The sequence below is a fragment of the Lycorma delicatula genome, chromosome 7 (assembly GCF_047948215.1).
Source record: "Lycorma delicatula isolate Av1 chromosome 7, ASM4794821v1, whole genome shotgun sequence".
Classification (NCBI taxonomy): Eukaryota; Metazoa; Arthropoda; class Insecta; order Hemiptera; family Fulgoridae; genus Lycorma; species Lycorma delicatula.
This window is the reverse complement of record NC_134461.1, coordinates 109,214,868-109,232,319: the sequence shown is the minus strand read 5'-3', so window position 1 is coordinate 109,232,319 and position 17,452 is coordinate 109,214,868. Positions and strand designations below refer to the sequence as shown.

Sequence of the window (17,452 nt, the reverse complement as noted above, 5' to 3'; positions counted from 1 at the left end):
ATAATAAATAATATTATAAAATTAATTAATGGGACTCTTAAAAGATTATTAACATTGATTTCAAAGAAACGATATTATCTTTTAATTTTTAATTCACGTTATTTTCTTCTTAGTCACGAATAATCAATTTACAACATTCTATATCATATGATACAAATTATTTATTTCGTTTTTTTTAACTTTTTTTTATTTTTTATAGTGGGTGTTTCTTAATTGTAATCATAATTTAAAAGCAAGTGTTTTTCATTAGTATTATTATTTTGTTCTTTATGTATGTGATATTTTTTATTGTTTTTATTTCGCCCTAGATTGTTTTAACGGTAAATATATAATATAATAGGTGTTATATTTTATAGTAAAAAAAAAGTATATATATATTGTACCTATACATAACGCATGCCGTGATTCCACTCGTTCATTAATGGGCTAATAAAAGATAATTAATGATATTGGTGAAGGGCAGGGGAATTTTGAAAGGAATGAAGTTTTTTTTTCTTTAATATATTATATAGAGGTAGGGGAAATTTATAATTTTTGCGTGTGCGCATGCGCGGTAACGTTCAGAGCGCGGATATTGTTAGGTCAGTTGCATGTTGTTTAGTTGGTGCGGTGTCATGGTGGCGTGAACATGTGCCCTCCCACATGGCAATCACACCTGGGGATGAGGATTCATCCAGGTAACATAACCTATAAAAAAACGGAGTTAAAAAAATTATAAAAAACATAATAATAATAAATGAAAATTTTATTTTTAATTTAAACCAAAATGCAGTAACTATTTTCATGGTTTTGTTTTATAAAAGTTATTAAAACTAACATCAGCCAAATAATAAATTAAAACATTGTAGATTTTTTTCAAAAATACCCCTGATTAATAATTTAATTAGTATTTTGGTTTTTAATCATTAAATATTATACGTGGGAATTTAAACTTTAAAGTTAAATTCATATTTTTTTTTACCATTTAATTTTTAATTAATGAAATGTAAAATATACAACAGTAAATTACTTTATTTGTTTCCCTTATTTTATTATTGATGTTAAAATCATTGAAAAAGAATTTTAAAACACCTAATTTATTCATAATCATTATATATACAACGTTTTTCATGCAATCCTAATAAAAAAATAATTTTTTTTTGCTATGCTTTTCAAATACCATAATTAAAATTTTTATAAATAAAATAATTAGCCACAAATTAAATAACTGTGTATATCTTTCAATAAAAAAAAACCCATTTAATAAATTTGTATGATTTTGTAAAGATTTCCTTCAACTTATATATTAAATTAATTGATAAAAATTTATATCTATGAAATTTAATAATATTAAATATTTTCTATGAATTTAATAAACCTGAAATGGTGAAAAAAAGCTTCTCATGTAAGAATGAGGTGATAAATATAAAAAAAAAAAAAAAATAGTTTTTTTTAAATTCATATAATGATGATTGAATTAATTATTCAAGTTTTTTAAGTTAATTATTTTATTATTATTTACTTTATATTTCATTATATTAACCTCTAAGTACAAAGGTTATGTAATCACAACACAGTAATATAAATATTAAATTATGTACTTTAATAATAAAATGACGTGTTTGTTTACCTATAATGAATACAAGTACGTTTTATCAGAAAATAACTGAAATTAAGTGTACACTTAGAATTAAACATTTCTATCTAGAAAATTTATATTTGAAATTTGTAAGATTTTTATAACTTAGTTTCTGTATTATTTAATCATTTTGATGTATTTTAAACCAATAAAAGCTATTTTCAGTATTGATAGTTAAATTTGTATATAAATTGTCGTATTATTAAATAAAATTTTTTGCTTAATTTCTTTATAAATTAATTTTGGAAAGTTGAATAAAATAAAATCATAAATGTTTTATAAATTCTTTCGGCTATTCATGTATCTTTTTCCCCTTGAATACCGTAAATTATTATAGTTTTGTTAATATCCTTAAGTACTTTAATTAGTACGTAGGGAGATTATTAGTTATGAAATATATATTTGAGGTTTACGATAAAATAATTAAATATGTTCAGATGTAAGAATATCGTCAGATGCTTCTATTTTATATGAAATTTAACGTTTATTCATTTATGTAATTTATGTCTAAATTGAAACAGTAATTTAAATTAATTATATTTAAATCTATTAAATGTATTTTTCAGATTTTAATATATCTTATGTAGATGCATGATTAAAAAATATTTTAATCATGTAATTACAGTTAACATTTTGACCTTTCTCAACTACCACAAAGTATAATATTTTAAATCATGATGATTAACGTAATACCTACAGTGAATTATAGTAATTTAATACAATTATTTAGTAATTAAAATAATATCTAAAGTTTAAAAAAGAAAATTTTCCGCAAATATTTTTAAAAAGTAAATTACAAAGAAAATCAGGAATGGACATAAAATTTAAGATATTGTAGGCAAAAAGTAGTTTAATATATATAATCTATATTTTTATCTTTGTATATTATTAAGTATGATTAGTTTCTATTATTTTCATATATTTATTATTATGATTTGTAATATTTACATAAACTTTTAAACTTTTTATTTTTTCATGAATATATTTCGGTTTTATCAGGTTAGCTTCATGGTTTTGTGTTATTTTTGTAAATTATTGCAAAATAATTTATTATTAACAAGCCTAAAAGTATAAATAAAACTTTAAGTATTGAAAAAATAAAAAAGTAAATATAGAATGAAAATGGTAATTTAAAAAAAATAAAATTTATCTTAAATAGACCTTAAAAATAAACATCATATGATTCAAATTTAACGAACTATGAATGAATAATCTATTTTAAAGGATTATCCTAATTTTTTCTGCAAATTATCTATATAGAAGAAGTTTAAAAAATGTAAATAATACAAATTTTTTACAGGTTTTTTAGTGAAAAAAACATTTTTTTATATCTAATTTTTAATACTAATTATATTTAATACTGAAAATATATTTTGTCATATTCCAATTTTGGTTTTACTTAGAAAAAAAAGAAATGAAGTTCAACAGCACTATCATTTAGTTATTATTAAATTTTTTTGTGATTGCAGTAAAATTTATTTTTCAACAAATATTATTTATTAGAAATACATTTTTAACATAATCTTCTTAATTTTTATAAAAAAATAAACTTTGTCATTGAGTTTAGAAAAAAAAATTCGTCCTTGTGTTTTTAAAATAAAAACTCAAGATAGTTTTAACGTTTTTGAATATATTATACAGTTTCATTTTAAAATAGTTAAAATATTGTTAATCCATAACAATAAACAACCCCAACACGGCCCAATGAAATAAAGATAATATGTATAACATGTGAATGAGGAGGTATAATCTTGTACACACTTAAGCCGACCATTTCTGAGACGGGTGGTTAATTAAAACTATCAAAGTACCCACTGTCTAAGATTTGAACCTCAGAACATTCGTGATCGTTAATCAGCTGTTAAACTACTGATTTTCGATGATGAATTAACCACGGCTAGACCATCTACCACCACTAGGTGGGGTTGATACATCGTAGAAAATTACAAAAAAAAAAGGCACCTCATTTGCACATTTTTGTACAAATAATAAAAATCATTGTAATATTTTCTTATCAATCCTATATTGAAAACTTATCATTAATAAAGTTATGTTGGCAAAATGTTTTGACTTTACATTATTTTTACATTTGAAGGATGAAATTTATAAATAAATTATTTATTAGTAATGATTTTATGCATAAAAATGTTTTTTTTTTTTTTTCTAAGTGAATTGCTAGGGGTGTAGCTAATATTATACTAAGGTCAATTTTCCATCTCTATTAAAAAAAAAAAAACAAAACTGTTCGGTTTAGATACTGTTGCAAATCCAAAGAGTAAATTTTAATCAAGTTTTAATTTTGTTTTCCAGTATAGAATTATAGTGTTGATCGTACATATCCGTTATTAGATTTACGTAATTATAATTTATATATTACACTTCTTTACGATAATTTTTACTCGTACATCGTGATATGTATTTCCAATTAATCCTACTGCAGCGTTGAAAACTTCTACTATAATGTAAGTTGATATTAAATTGTTATATTTATTTCTCTACCGAAAATGTGTTACACATAAAAATATGAAATTTAGAATATATTTTATATCGTTAACTAAATTATATGATATTTTATCTAACAGTTTTATTATTACACAGTATTTAAATGTATATTTTAAGAACGTTTACTATAATTTTAAATATATAATACATTCGTAAATTATTAAAAAAATAAAATTAATTAATTTAGAATAAAATCTGAACTAAATTTATTAGGGGTTTTCATGAATATTCAACGAAAAAATCACAATTTTTTTATTTTCATTGAATTTTCATTATTAAAAAAATTGTTATTATAACATTGCCAAAAATACAATAACTGTATTAAGTTAAAATTAGTTAATTTATTTGTAGTATTTTTACAAAAGTCATATTATAACTATTCCAGTTGGTTTTACAACTTCTATCAGTGATTAAAAATAAATGTTGATTGTACCACAGGATATGATTTTATGTTAAATATTTTTATAATTCTGCTTTTTTGTTCAGAATACTAGGTAATTGTTTTGTGTATTATAATTGGTTTTTATCGCTACATAGTGACAAAATTTCATAAATTTTGTACGCTTTTCTTACTATTATCTTTATATTACTATTATTATTACAACGAACATGATTCTGTACTACTTTCACAAAGAAAATGAATGAATTAATAGGTTAAAAATTATACTTGATCTGTGCCGGGAATGGAATGCTATGTTTGTTATTGTGATGAATTTTTTGTTGCCTTGTATTTATTTTATGAGGCGGGTAAATAACTTATACAAAATAGAAATTACTTTTATATGATTTTTACTGAATGGGTTTTTAATATTACATAATGCTAGTTTTTATTTGCTCATAAATGAGTTTATTTTAACTTTTATTATTGTATTCTGTGTGCATAACGTTACTAAAGTGTATTATTTATAGTATCTTTTTTTCTGTTATGCGATACATAAAGTTTTTTCTTAACATTTTTGTTGCACTCTTGCCATCTAATATATTTCCAATGCCCTTTGTATTTTCAATATCTAGGGTAGTAAGGTATACTAAAGGATAGCGAGACCTTCTTTTAAGTTATTATTTTATGTAGGTGTGTGAATGTGAGTGGATTATTGTAACCATTTGTGTGCGTGCGCGCGAGAGTGTGTATGTGTGTGTGATAACGACAGATTATATATATATATACCAGCATCCCCGTCACGACTTCACCCGGTCTATATAGTTACTTGCAATTTCCCGTCGCGATCAATTTTTCTTATTTACTTTTTTTTTCAGTCAAGTAACCGTAGGGAGGTGCAGCCAGTCGCGTTCCACATATAATAACAGTGGCAGTTGTAGTTGCTGTGTTGGTTAACCCGCCGCGCTCTACACCGTCGCACCCCCTTAAAAAAACGAAACTCAAAAAACCCGAAAACAGTTTTTAGATATTTATTTGAAGAGTATTTGCAAGTCCAAATCTGCTGACTATCTCGTTTAGAATAGTCGGAAATAGGGAAAATTTATAAATATTGTTCAAATTGTTTTTACCTTTCTTTCAAGTTTAATCTTAGTAATGAGCTTGAAAATGGTTTTTAGATATTCATATAAAGATTATAAATACAAAAAAAGCAAGTTGATGTCTTCATTTGTTACCGAGAAAGTAGCAATGTTTCAAAATAAATTCTTATCCTTCAAAAGTTAAAATTTCAAAAATCTATAAATTGATTTTTAGATATTCAGATGAAATAAAACACCAGTAATGAAGCTGATGTCTACATTTGTAGAGTAATTAAAAAAGTAATGAATTTCATTGTTACTTCATTTTACTCCGTTAAATTCGGAATTTCGAAAAATAATTTTTTAGTGTGCACTTATACCGTAAGAAAATCTTTTTCAAATTTTCATCAATTTGTCTTTAATGTTAGTCCATTGAGCGTTGATTATAAATGACTCATAACATGTTTTTTTTACATATAAATACATATATGTATGTTACATACTGTGAATATACAGATTACACAACGCAAAATAATATTTGTTGACATGAAAAAAATTACCTAAGGTTTTTTTTTTGGCGATGGGGTAATGCACGATGAAATTTTATTTGTAAAATTATCATTATGTTATAATAAACAAAAATAAATTCAAAAAATCGGTATCTTTATTTTTTCTTCTCTCCCACTTCCAAAATCATCTCCAAGAAATTATTCTGATTTTTGTTCTTTAACTACATTAAATGGAAGAAACTAAAAAAAAAAAAAATCCACAAAAAATAACAAATAAAAAGTTACCTGAGATTTCTAATTTTGGGGTGGTATGAATTATGAAGAAATTTTAACGTAATATTATTACTGAAAGTTTATTATTTATTTTTTTAATAATATTAAAAGTTTAAATAAACCAAATTTATAATTGAATAATTAAAAAAAAAAAGATATTTTTAAACCTTGATCGTCTTCCTTCCCCTAATATTGTTTGAACAGGATGTTTTTTCAGTCTCTTGAAATACTATTCTGCCTTGGAAGACATTAAAAAAAAAAATCAGTTAAATATATGTAATAATAAAGAGATAGTTTTTAGATTTTTGAGTAATGAGGAACTTTTGAGCAGAAATGTTAAGCATATGCCCCTTGCTTAATATAGAGAGTTTTTTTTTGTAAATTTTTGAGAAACTTGATCTATCTACCCCATCCCCTGAAAAAATATTGACCCTAAAATTTTACCATCTGTACAAAATTTCAATCGGTTTATCCAGTCAAAGGTTTTTTGAGCTTCAAATACGCCAACGTACGTACGTAAGTACGTATTTCATATGAACAGTACCCCCTGGTTTTTTTTTTTTTTTTATGTCCCTTAGTCATGAAACCTTGGGAAATGCAAAAAGAAATTCATACTCGATTCTTTGACTGATTTATCATACTTGCAGCACAGCTCTAGGATCTGTGAAACATAATCTAAAGCTACGTCTTTTAAAAAAAAATGTGATTAAGTAAATAGTTATTTCTGTGGATTGCTATTATTTAATTTAAGTTTTACTGAATAATTTTAAGATTCATTGAGTAAGCATTTCTGATATTAATAATCTTTTTTTAATTGTTATTACAATTTTCATTATATTGATTTAATTAGACTTTTAATAAGATTAAATTTAAAAAATCTACAGATTTGTTTTAAGATATTAACATGAAATTTACACACTCTAAAAATCAAGTAGATATTTTCATTTTTTACCGAGAAATAAAAAAAAATTTGCTTGGTATTAAAAAAATTCAAAATCCATTAAACTTGAAATTTCAAAGAGTTAAGAAATTAATTTTTACATATTCACATGAAGAATACACACACAAAAAATCAAATAACTAGTTTCATTTGTTACCGAGAAATTTAATAAACTCCGGTTCCTAAAAAAATCCAAAATTTAAAAACTCAGAATTTAAAAAAGTCAAGAAATTAGTTTTCGGATATTCACATTATGATTTCACAAACCAAAAATCTAATTGATATCTTCACATTTATTATCAAGGAATTAAAAAAAAATGGAGCAAATTTCATTATTACTCCATTCTAATCCTGTAAACTGGGAATTTCAAAAAATCCTTTCATATTTTGCACTTGCACTTTAAGAAGAACATGTACATTTTTTCTTCCAACATTTTTTGCTGGGCGTTAGTGAATCAGTCAGTCAGTCAGGTATCATATATATATATATATATATATATATATATATATATTGGACGATTTAAATGCACGTTTTCAGATAAGAAATTGTTAATTGTATACAAATGATATATTAATTTGTGACTAAACTATTTTACAATACTTTCCCTTCGTGATATAAGTACATTTACTACGTATTCTTAACATAAATAAATAATTCTTTGATTGAAATATAGAATTAAAGTACTGCTTTAAGTACATAAATCTGATACACGTTTATTTTTTTCAATTTACTTATTTCAGTTTATTATACATCTTTTTTTAAGTATATTAGACTAAAAGATATAAACCCGGTATCATCACGAGTTCATTACAGTCCGTTTATTTTTATACAGCAATAAAATATAAGTATAATAAAAGTTGTCATCTAAAATTAATCATCGTTCATTTATAAGGGTTTTTTCTATTTCTATTTCTAAAAAGATGTCAAAAACTTTATTTTTTAACAAATAATACATTTATAATAAAAATATTAAAAAAATGTATTCATACAAAGATTTATTTTTTGATGATCACTGTTCTTTTGTAGCAGTAAATTTATTTCATCTATACTAAAAGAAGTCGGAGTATTATATTGTTTATATTGCTGTATTATAAAAATGCGATCTCTTTTTTTTTTAAACAGTTCCAGTTTTTCCTGCTATTCTCAGTACATTCATCCTGTTAGTATATATCATAAAGAATAAAGATCAAAAAAGTATGCAGTAGAATTGCAGAATAGATGGTTTTAAATGGAAAAGATAGCTTATAGTTCTTAAACAACTTATAAATATATGCAGCAGTTGAAAAGTGTCTTATGGGTGTGTCTTAGAATTGACAGTCAAAAGACATAAAGAAAAGAATTTTTTCTCTCTTTGAAAATAAATTAATAAAACAAGACTTTTTTTAACAGACTTAAAAAATAAGAAAAAAATAAAATATATGCTGTTCTTTATTTTAGTTAGTTATTCTGTTAGTATTTTTCTTTACTGATTATTATTGTGTTATAATATATATTAGCCATTATCAACCACGCAGTATATTACCTAAATTCTGATTAAAATTCATTTCTATTTCGTACAACTAAATATAATGTAAATACGTTTCTATAGTTACAAGTAAAACGATTTTTTACAAATTATAATTTTAGTAGGGTGCTATAAATAACATTACTATAACCTAAAATATTTTTTTAATATTTTGTTAAACATAAAATTTATATTTAATGGCTTTCTTTATATTGTGTACATCCCATTAGATACAACATCAATAAATAAAAAAAATATAAGTAATAATAAGAATAATACAACTTCAGTAAAAATGAATTTTATTTAACGACATTGTTTTATTAATTAAACCTGTCTCGGCCCTTTATCCGAGGATCCCGGATTCTAATTACGGTCAGGCATGGTATTTTTCATGCGCTAAAAAATTCATTTACATATTTTCAAATAGCCCTGGTCCCGGAACCAGGCAAACTCTGGTACACGATGTGGCTTCATACAGGCCGATAATTCTATTACCTATTATATCGAAGGAATTCGATAGGTTCATCCTTCAGACAACGTGGCCTGTTTTAGAGCATGAGTCTTGCTCAATCATATTAACTTATTCTTTATAGCTTCCTTGAAGGACATTTTTCTCAGGTGAAATATGACCAGGAGTTGTCCACGTTCTTCGAGATTAGGTCGGGAGTTCCCCAGGGCTCTGACTTGGTGCATACATCTTTACTGCAGATATTTCAACAACAGATTAATTTGGCTTCATTTGCGGATGACACAGCTATTCTTAGAGCAGCTTGACTACAGAATCGAATAGCCCATAATTTGATATATTAATAAATTAAACGATATATTACTTTGCTTTCTATTGTTCTAGTGATGTTTAGAGTTTTTCATAATTGCTAATTGTTTGTGCTAGGCATAAAAGTTATTGTATACTAGTGTGTAATTTTTTTAAGGTTTCGCTGAGAACTTCATATGGTTTGGGGTGATATTATTTACTAAATGTAGATGTAACCGATTGTAAATAAGCTTTATGACAATAAAAAATTAATAAATTGAAAAAAATATTCCTATGTACAAGCTTCTAAAGCTTCGAAGATGAATTATTTCGTCATTGAAAAAACACATTATGTACATATTTGTACTTGTTGTCCTTATTTAACGGATTGTGATTTATGCGTATTACATTACAAATCACCTAATTTCAAAACTTTAGAAAACACTTTTTCCTAAAGATTCTACTTCTAGTTTTCGTTTTAGGTTTGAGGATTGATCATACGGTATGTTTATGTAAATACCCTTGAACAAACTACTCCTTTGCGTGCATCGGATTCAGTGTGGTTAAGGGCAGTTTGAGAAAACTGGCTTTTCCGTATAGCTAATAATAATGATAATAGATGATGAAATTAATTTCATTCATTCAGTCAAAAAATTTATAATTGACAAAAATTTAATTTATTCGGTAAAACAATTATTCTATAATAAACAGTAACAGTTTAATGTAGCAAGTAAGTTTATTTCTCTTATTCAAAGATGGAAAAGTAAAAACAAAATTGTAATGAATTGAATCGTTTTTTAAAAATATAAAATAGATTTTATATTCTTTTAAAAACAAATAAATTATCTCAAGTACGTAAATATTGCTTTCATCATTGACTATTGCAACTGATCTTGAATAAAAAACTTAAATAAAAATACATTTATATATAAAAATAATTAAAATATAAAACCCACTTACCAACAGTCTTTTAATGCGTCCTAGCGCTTTCGGAAACGAATTCCATCTTCAGGAACTTAAATTTATTTTTATCTAAAATTTTGTCGTTATGAGCAGAATTGTTTTGTAAAGTTTGTGAAATATATAAAGGTGGTCATGTGTTAAAATTGCATCGAAAATGTCTCCACCGTAAAAACGTTAATGATGGAGACATTCATTATGTCAGGACGTTAAGTCGACACAATTTTAACACATGACGACCACCTTAATATGTATCACATACTTTATATAAAAATTCTACTCATGACGACGAAGTTTTAGTTATTAAAAAAATTTTTAAGTTCCAGAAGATGGAATTCGTTTACGAAAGCGCTGGGACGCATTAAAAGACTGTTAGTAAGTGGATTTTATAGTTTAATTATTTATTGTATAATCATACCAACGGGCCATTTGATATAATTATTATAATTTATATATATAAGTAATATTTTTCCGTCATGTGCAAGGAAATTTTTCGAAGAAATCATTCTCTATAAAATATTTATATTATATTAATTTGAATTCCAGGATGAAGAATTAATTTAACTTATTTAAACGCTAAAATTTCTTAATAAAACTGTATTTTTCTATTGTGTTACACAAAATCACTGGTTTTTTTTGAAACTGAAATTCGTAAAAATTTAAAGATTTAATGTTAGTATTTTACGTTGTGACCGATAATAAATATACTACACACACATACAGGAGCACGCACACAGAAGTGATTATCGAAGAATAGAACAAACTTTCAGGATGTTGTACTGGTAAAAGTAAAGAACGTTCATATAAATGTAGTTTCAAAAAAAAAACTTTGTTAGCTAGTGTCGGCTACCGAAAGTTTTCGGGAACTTACTTAAATGTATTGCTTGTTCAAATGAAATATAAAAAACTTGATGTTGGAATCAGCTGTTTATATTGCCAACTTATGAAATAAATTATTTCAAACAAATTTAGATAATTTTTTTTTTTAATTAGCTTTTAAAATGTCCAATAAATTGTTTTAAAAATGTTTTGTTTTATTTGATTTTTGATTTTCTTTTTTGTTTTTTTTTAATTTTTTAATATTAAAATGTTATTTTTTTAAATTATAATAAACTTCAAAATTTTTAATTTTGTATTTAGTTTCTGTGAATTTGATCTTACATATTTTACTAAAAATTAAATTTTCTACAAGGCTGTTTACAACATTTATGTGTTATTATCCATTTAAAAAAGATTGTTTTACCCCAAACAAAAATTAGAATATTTTTCCACCCTAATCTTTCGTTTTTTATCCTAGATTTCTCAAAACCAACTAAAAATACAGTTCTGATACCTAATTTTTCCAATTTTTCAGATCAGAATTTATATATAAAACCATAACATTTACCCAAATATGTTCCAAGAATTAGTCTGGCTTAATTTTAACGAAGGTCCAGAAATCAAGGTAAAGTCATTAGCCAGCCGACACTTGTTAACGAACCGTTCTTGAATTTATGTTTGTGTGACTTTTCTTCTTTAATTTTTATCAATAAATAATATGTTCTGAAATTATGCTTCTTATTTTCTTAAATCGTCTGGTATATGTGTATTATATATACTATGTATTTATGAAATACTAATATATATATATATTAGTTAATATAATATATATATAGTAACTGTTGTTCTTAATTGTAGTACAAGTCGACAAATGAGGAGAATCAATTTACGAAATGAAGCCAACATAATTTATTTAGATCAAATGGAAAAGTTATTTATAAAAACAATATTTAAGTTCAATCTTTCCAGACTTTGATCGGAAGTTTTATTGAGGAAATGTGACCATTACGACAAATTATACCACTAATATAATTTTATAAGATAAGATTTTATAAGATAGGGAATCTTGGAGAGCTGCATCAAACCAGTCAAATGACTGAAGACAAAAAAAAAAAATATAATTTTCAAATTTTTTTTAAAAAAAGTATATCACTATATTACAACAAGAAAAAAGTAAGGGACGAGAGTAGTGTAAGCTAAATTTTTTTTTGGGCAGCGGTACCTAGGGTATGTTTATAACTATTGCTGATTGTCTTTAAGGTTGTAAATTAATCCTCTGAATGTCTATTATAGTTGATGGTATAGAAAATATTAAAACTTCTGATCGGCTCTAACAGGAAAAGAATCTACATACAATAAAAATGCGCGTGCGAATCACAAGTGTATGTACCCACATATGCGTGCCCGCGTACATGTATATCTGTTATAAACTTAATAATGTGTTGTAACTTATTTAAGTAGCATTTTAATTTGTTTAATCACATAATATTTGGTAGATTGTGTTAATCCCTTACAAAAAAAAATCTATATTTAAAATAATTTTTTTTTATTAAAATAAATTGTTAAAAATCTGTGTTAAAGTTAGATAAAGGTAAATTGAAAGAAATACTCGTCCATTTGACTCATGAAAGTTTTATTTTTAGATTTTATTATTCGCCATATTATTTTCTCAAGATTTTAAGACAGGCTGTTGGGGTATGTTGTATAATTTTAGAAAGAAATCGCTTTCTTAAATAAATATTTTTCGTTAAAACTCAAGTGTCTAGTCATTTTGTTACACTGTGACATAGGCAACTGATTGGCTTGATGATAAAAATCATAGTTCACAGATGTGAAATCATATTTAATGCTCATTTTTCTTATCTGTATATAAATATACAAAACATTTTTCGAATATTTTTACTTTTATTTATATTTAATATAATATATATTTATTTATATATTATCAAATCTTTTTACTCTTTATTTTTAATTCGTCCTATCTATAAATGGTAAATTACTGCCCATTTAATTGCAGTTTTTAATTAATTTTATGACTACATAAAATGAAATTAATACGTCGATTTTTGTTAAAAATTTACGCTCTAATTTAACTAATTTTCATACAGATATTTTTATAATTATATTATATTTTTTTTATTTTTAGATTAACTTAAAAATTCTACTTTTTAAGACATATTTCTCCTTTTTAGGTCATGATTCCTTTTGTTGATTAAAAAACTGTCATTAAAAATTTATTACAACAAAATCATTCTACATTTGTTTATTAGTCTGATAATTAGTGTAAATTTAATGCCAATTTATCTTTTATATTTTTTTTTAATTTTAATTAAAACAATTTTTTTTTTTAATTTTTGTTATTTAAAAATTAAGTCACAGCTTACAGTAATAAACTGTTTCCTGAATAATTTTATAACATAGTTATTTATTTATTAATGAGATTGCTTTCATTGTGGATAATATCTTTTGAACAGGAATGGAGGTGGGTCGTTAATCTCACGGGTCGCTTAATAAAATTGACCTTTACAACGACAACTAAAAGTTTTAAATAAATATAAATTTATTTATTTTTTGAATGTTACAGTTCAAAAAAAATGTTGGTATATATGCACAAGCTCTGACAATTGCATAATCATTTTTTAAAAAAATAAGCATATATGTACAAAAAAAAAGAAGAGGAACGGAGTGTTTTCCCATTGCTTTATCCACTAGATCATAAATACCAAGTCATAAATACATATCAGCATCATGCTGTACTTACTTAAATAAGGGATAAGTTATGCTCTTCATGCTGCACTTTCAATTTATTCTGGGGCTCTGTAGTAAAAATGATTCATTACTTTTGATATGATATATGAAGTCGAACAATCTTTTGTGTCAATAATTATTGTATCTACGTAGTATGCCTTTTATGTGGCAATTTTTTCTGATATATTTAGTACAATGTTTTTTCCGTAATTTTTGCTTTATTTTGTAATAAATTCACAAATTCCAGTTATTTTTAACATCCCAATCCCGTAGGGGAAGACACCCGCCTTGTGACGCTTCCGGTTGCCACACCACCCCGCTCGTTCATAGCCCTGAAGGGCTTTAATGGGAATCGTCTTTCACCTTCTAACTTTTAACATCGCACTGTAATAAGCCAGGTCTCGTTGGGATGCCACAAATGTAAATGCCTCGGTAGATATTTGCATTGGTGATTTTTAAACTCAGCTTTTGCCTTCGCTGTAGGCCTCGTGCGGTGATCTAGAATGTCCTAGATCGTTGCCCTCTGAACTACCGAACAGAGTCATTGTTAAAAATTAAACGAAATTATACTATGGATAAGCAAACAAAAGAAAATTAAATGGTAAATTTTTAATGTAAGTCAAATATTAAAGAAGGCTTAAGGAAATTCCTTATAATACAAACATTTTTTAAAAAAACGGGAAAATTTACGCTGTAAATTTATTTTTATATATGACCCGACCAATGTAACGTCTTAGAGGCCTATCAGCCTGCATCCTGTGCTATCTAAGGTGTTTAAAAAGGTCTTTTTGAAAAGACAAGAAGTTCGTGGACGATCAAATTCCGGCTCACCAATTTGGGTTTAGGGAGCGACATGCTTCTGTTGAGCAGGAAAACAGGATTGTTAATGTTATAAATCATGCTCTAGACGAAATCAGCGGTTTTCCTCGATGTCAGTAAGGCTTTTGAAAAGATTAGGGATGTTTGCTGCTCTACAAACTGAAAAAGGTTTTACCGCATGTTTTCTACGTAGTGCTAAAATCTTATCTAGAATACAGGTGTTTTCAGATTAAACATGGAGAGGTTTTAAAGGATTTGTTCGTTATACAATCAGGGATACCTCAGGAAGCGTTCTCGGATCCATATTGCATGTTCTATTTACTGTTGACTTACTAATTACTGCAGATACCACAGTTGCAACGTTTTCTGAAGATAATGCTATTCTTGCTGTCCATGAAGATCCGGCTACTGCCTATCGTTTTATTTTAGATTATATTACTCTCCTCGAATCGTGGTTTACACGTTAGAAAATAAAAATAAACGAAACAAAACCAAAGCACGTGTCGTTCATTTTTCGTAAGAAACACTGTCCTCCTGTTTCTATCTTCAATGATCCGATTTCGAGATCTCAGGACTGTAAATATTTGGGTTTTCATCTTGACCGACGACTTACTTGGGCGAAAAATAACAAATTTAAGCAGAAACAGTTTGATCTCATAGCTACTTGTTAGGAATGAGTTTTCAAAATGATCCATGACTGTTGTATTTGGATTCATCAACAGTTAATTTGAGTTCTGTTTAAGATTTTTCTATTTCACCTTGCGAAAAGGAATTCTAAATTTCTACATGTAAAATTTTTATGAAATTTGTTCCCAGAAAAAATAGTTTCCCAGTTTTTAACGTAGCTGTTCTTGTTTATGTTTTAAGTAAAAATATTTTTTGAATACAATTAGTGTTTTTTTCTGTGATGTTTGGTGAAATCATACATTTTTCAAAACTAATTGCATACCATAAAATTCGATTACTTTTTTATTTTTCAATGTACTATAAAAATAACTATAATTTAAGTAACAATGTTTGACAACTTTTTATGTAACAACTTATACGTTAGCATCATTATGTACGAAATAATTATGTTTCCCGTTGTACTGACGTTTAAACATATACTGCATCAGAAATGCAATCGTTAAATCAAATAGCTTATTATACAGTGACCTTGATATCCGCCACACCTAACTTATAACCCCTTATATTATAATCAGTATAAGAAACAGAGATATTACTTATTTAAACAGTAGACTGTAGATATAACTGAAAGTAAAATTTAATACTTCCCGTCGCGTCAGTAATAAATTATTGAAGGGATGTTCTGTTCTATTTAAAATTGATTTATTGTATATCATCTCTTGAGATTTATTATAATTATCTTTGTTATATTATAATTTTTAAGTCTACATATTCATACAGGAAATTGTTTACTACCAGAAATTATGTTCTTTTATAACCTTAAATAGATAACAAAATAAACAATAACAACAAAGTTAAATAACAAACAATATATTTATATCATAAATAACAAACCTGCACGCTAAATTAGGAAAACTGCATCTACAGAAAATTAATTTTAGTGTTAAAATCTTACATGTCTGTACGTTATTAGTACGTTTTCTAATAACTATGAAAGCAGTTAACTTTGTAATGAGTATCTAAGAAGTTTATATCATAGGGTCAGTAAATACTTCATTACGATCAAATCTAGTCATCTTCCACCATTCATATATGAACATGAATGGTTTTTTATAAATATTTTCTTCATTTCTTACTCGATACGTACGAAAGGATTTCAATTAACTAAAAGGAGTTTGGTATTAGAGTGAAATCTTTTAGATTCCAGTAATTAAAGCTTAGCCAAAATATTAGATTATATATCTGTAGTACAAAGCTGATGGGCGTTAATGATTATTAAGAAAGACTTATAAATTTAATATTAACAATTTAAATTTTCGTTGCAATCTTGGTAAACAGTAAATTATTAAAGTTAATAAAAATTACATCTTTAATAAAATAAAAAATAACTTATATATTTTTTGTATATTATTACTGCAAAACTTTGTTCAAATTTTGAATAAACCAATTTATTAAACTTTGGATTGTAATACGTTTAAATTAGGGACAGATGAGAGAATCATTAAATTTATTTACCAAACAGTAGCATTTATCATTAAAGTATTTAATAATTATTATAAACGGCACTTTAACAAATTAATGAATTTTAAGTTTAACGCCACTTCTAGAAGAGGTAAAAACTTACTAAGATGATTTACTCTTAAATAAATATTATTTCTATTATTTATTTTAGGAAAAAAGTTACTCTGCTAATTGAGTTGGAAATTTTACATAAACTTATAGATATTAAAATTAATTTAATTTTTTAAATTAATAATTAAATTATTAGTTGTTCAAATTAAATACTTTTTTGTTTTAATAGCCATTGCATAGAAATTAAATGGCCATTTTTTTTTTTTTTTTTTTTTTAATGAACATTTTTCTTAAGTTTATCAGTACTTTAAAAAAAAAATCTAATATGGACACTGCATAACTTCCTTG

General features: G+C 25.3%; 1 protein-coding gene across 1 annotated transcript in view; it reads left to right on the top strand.

Moving 5' to 3' along the window:
- Window positions 1-296: 296 nt before the first annotated feature.
- Window positions 297-17,452, top strand: part of LOC142328357 (monocarboxylate transporter 14-like) — a 76,307-nt gene continuing 59,151 nt past the window's right edge. The window contains exon 1 of the mRNA XM_075372065.1: window positions 297-677. Within this exon, the coding sequence (XP_075228180.1) occupies window positions 547-677 (131 nt within the window). The 5' untranslated portion in view covers window positions 297-546. The remainder of the gene's footprint in view (window positions 678-17,452) is intronic.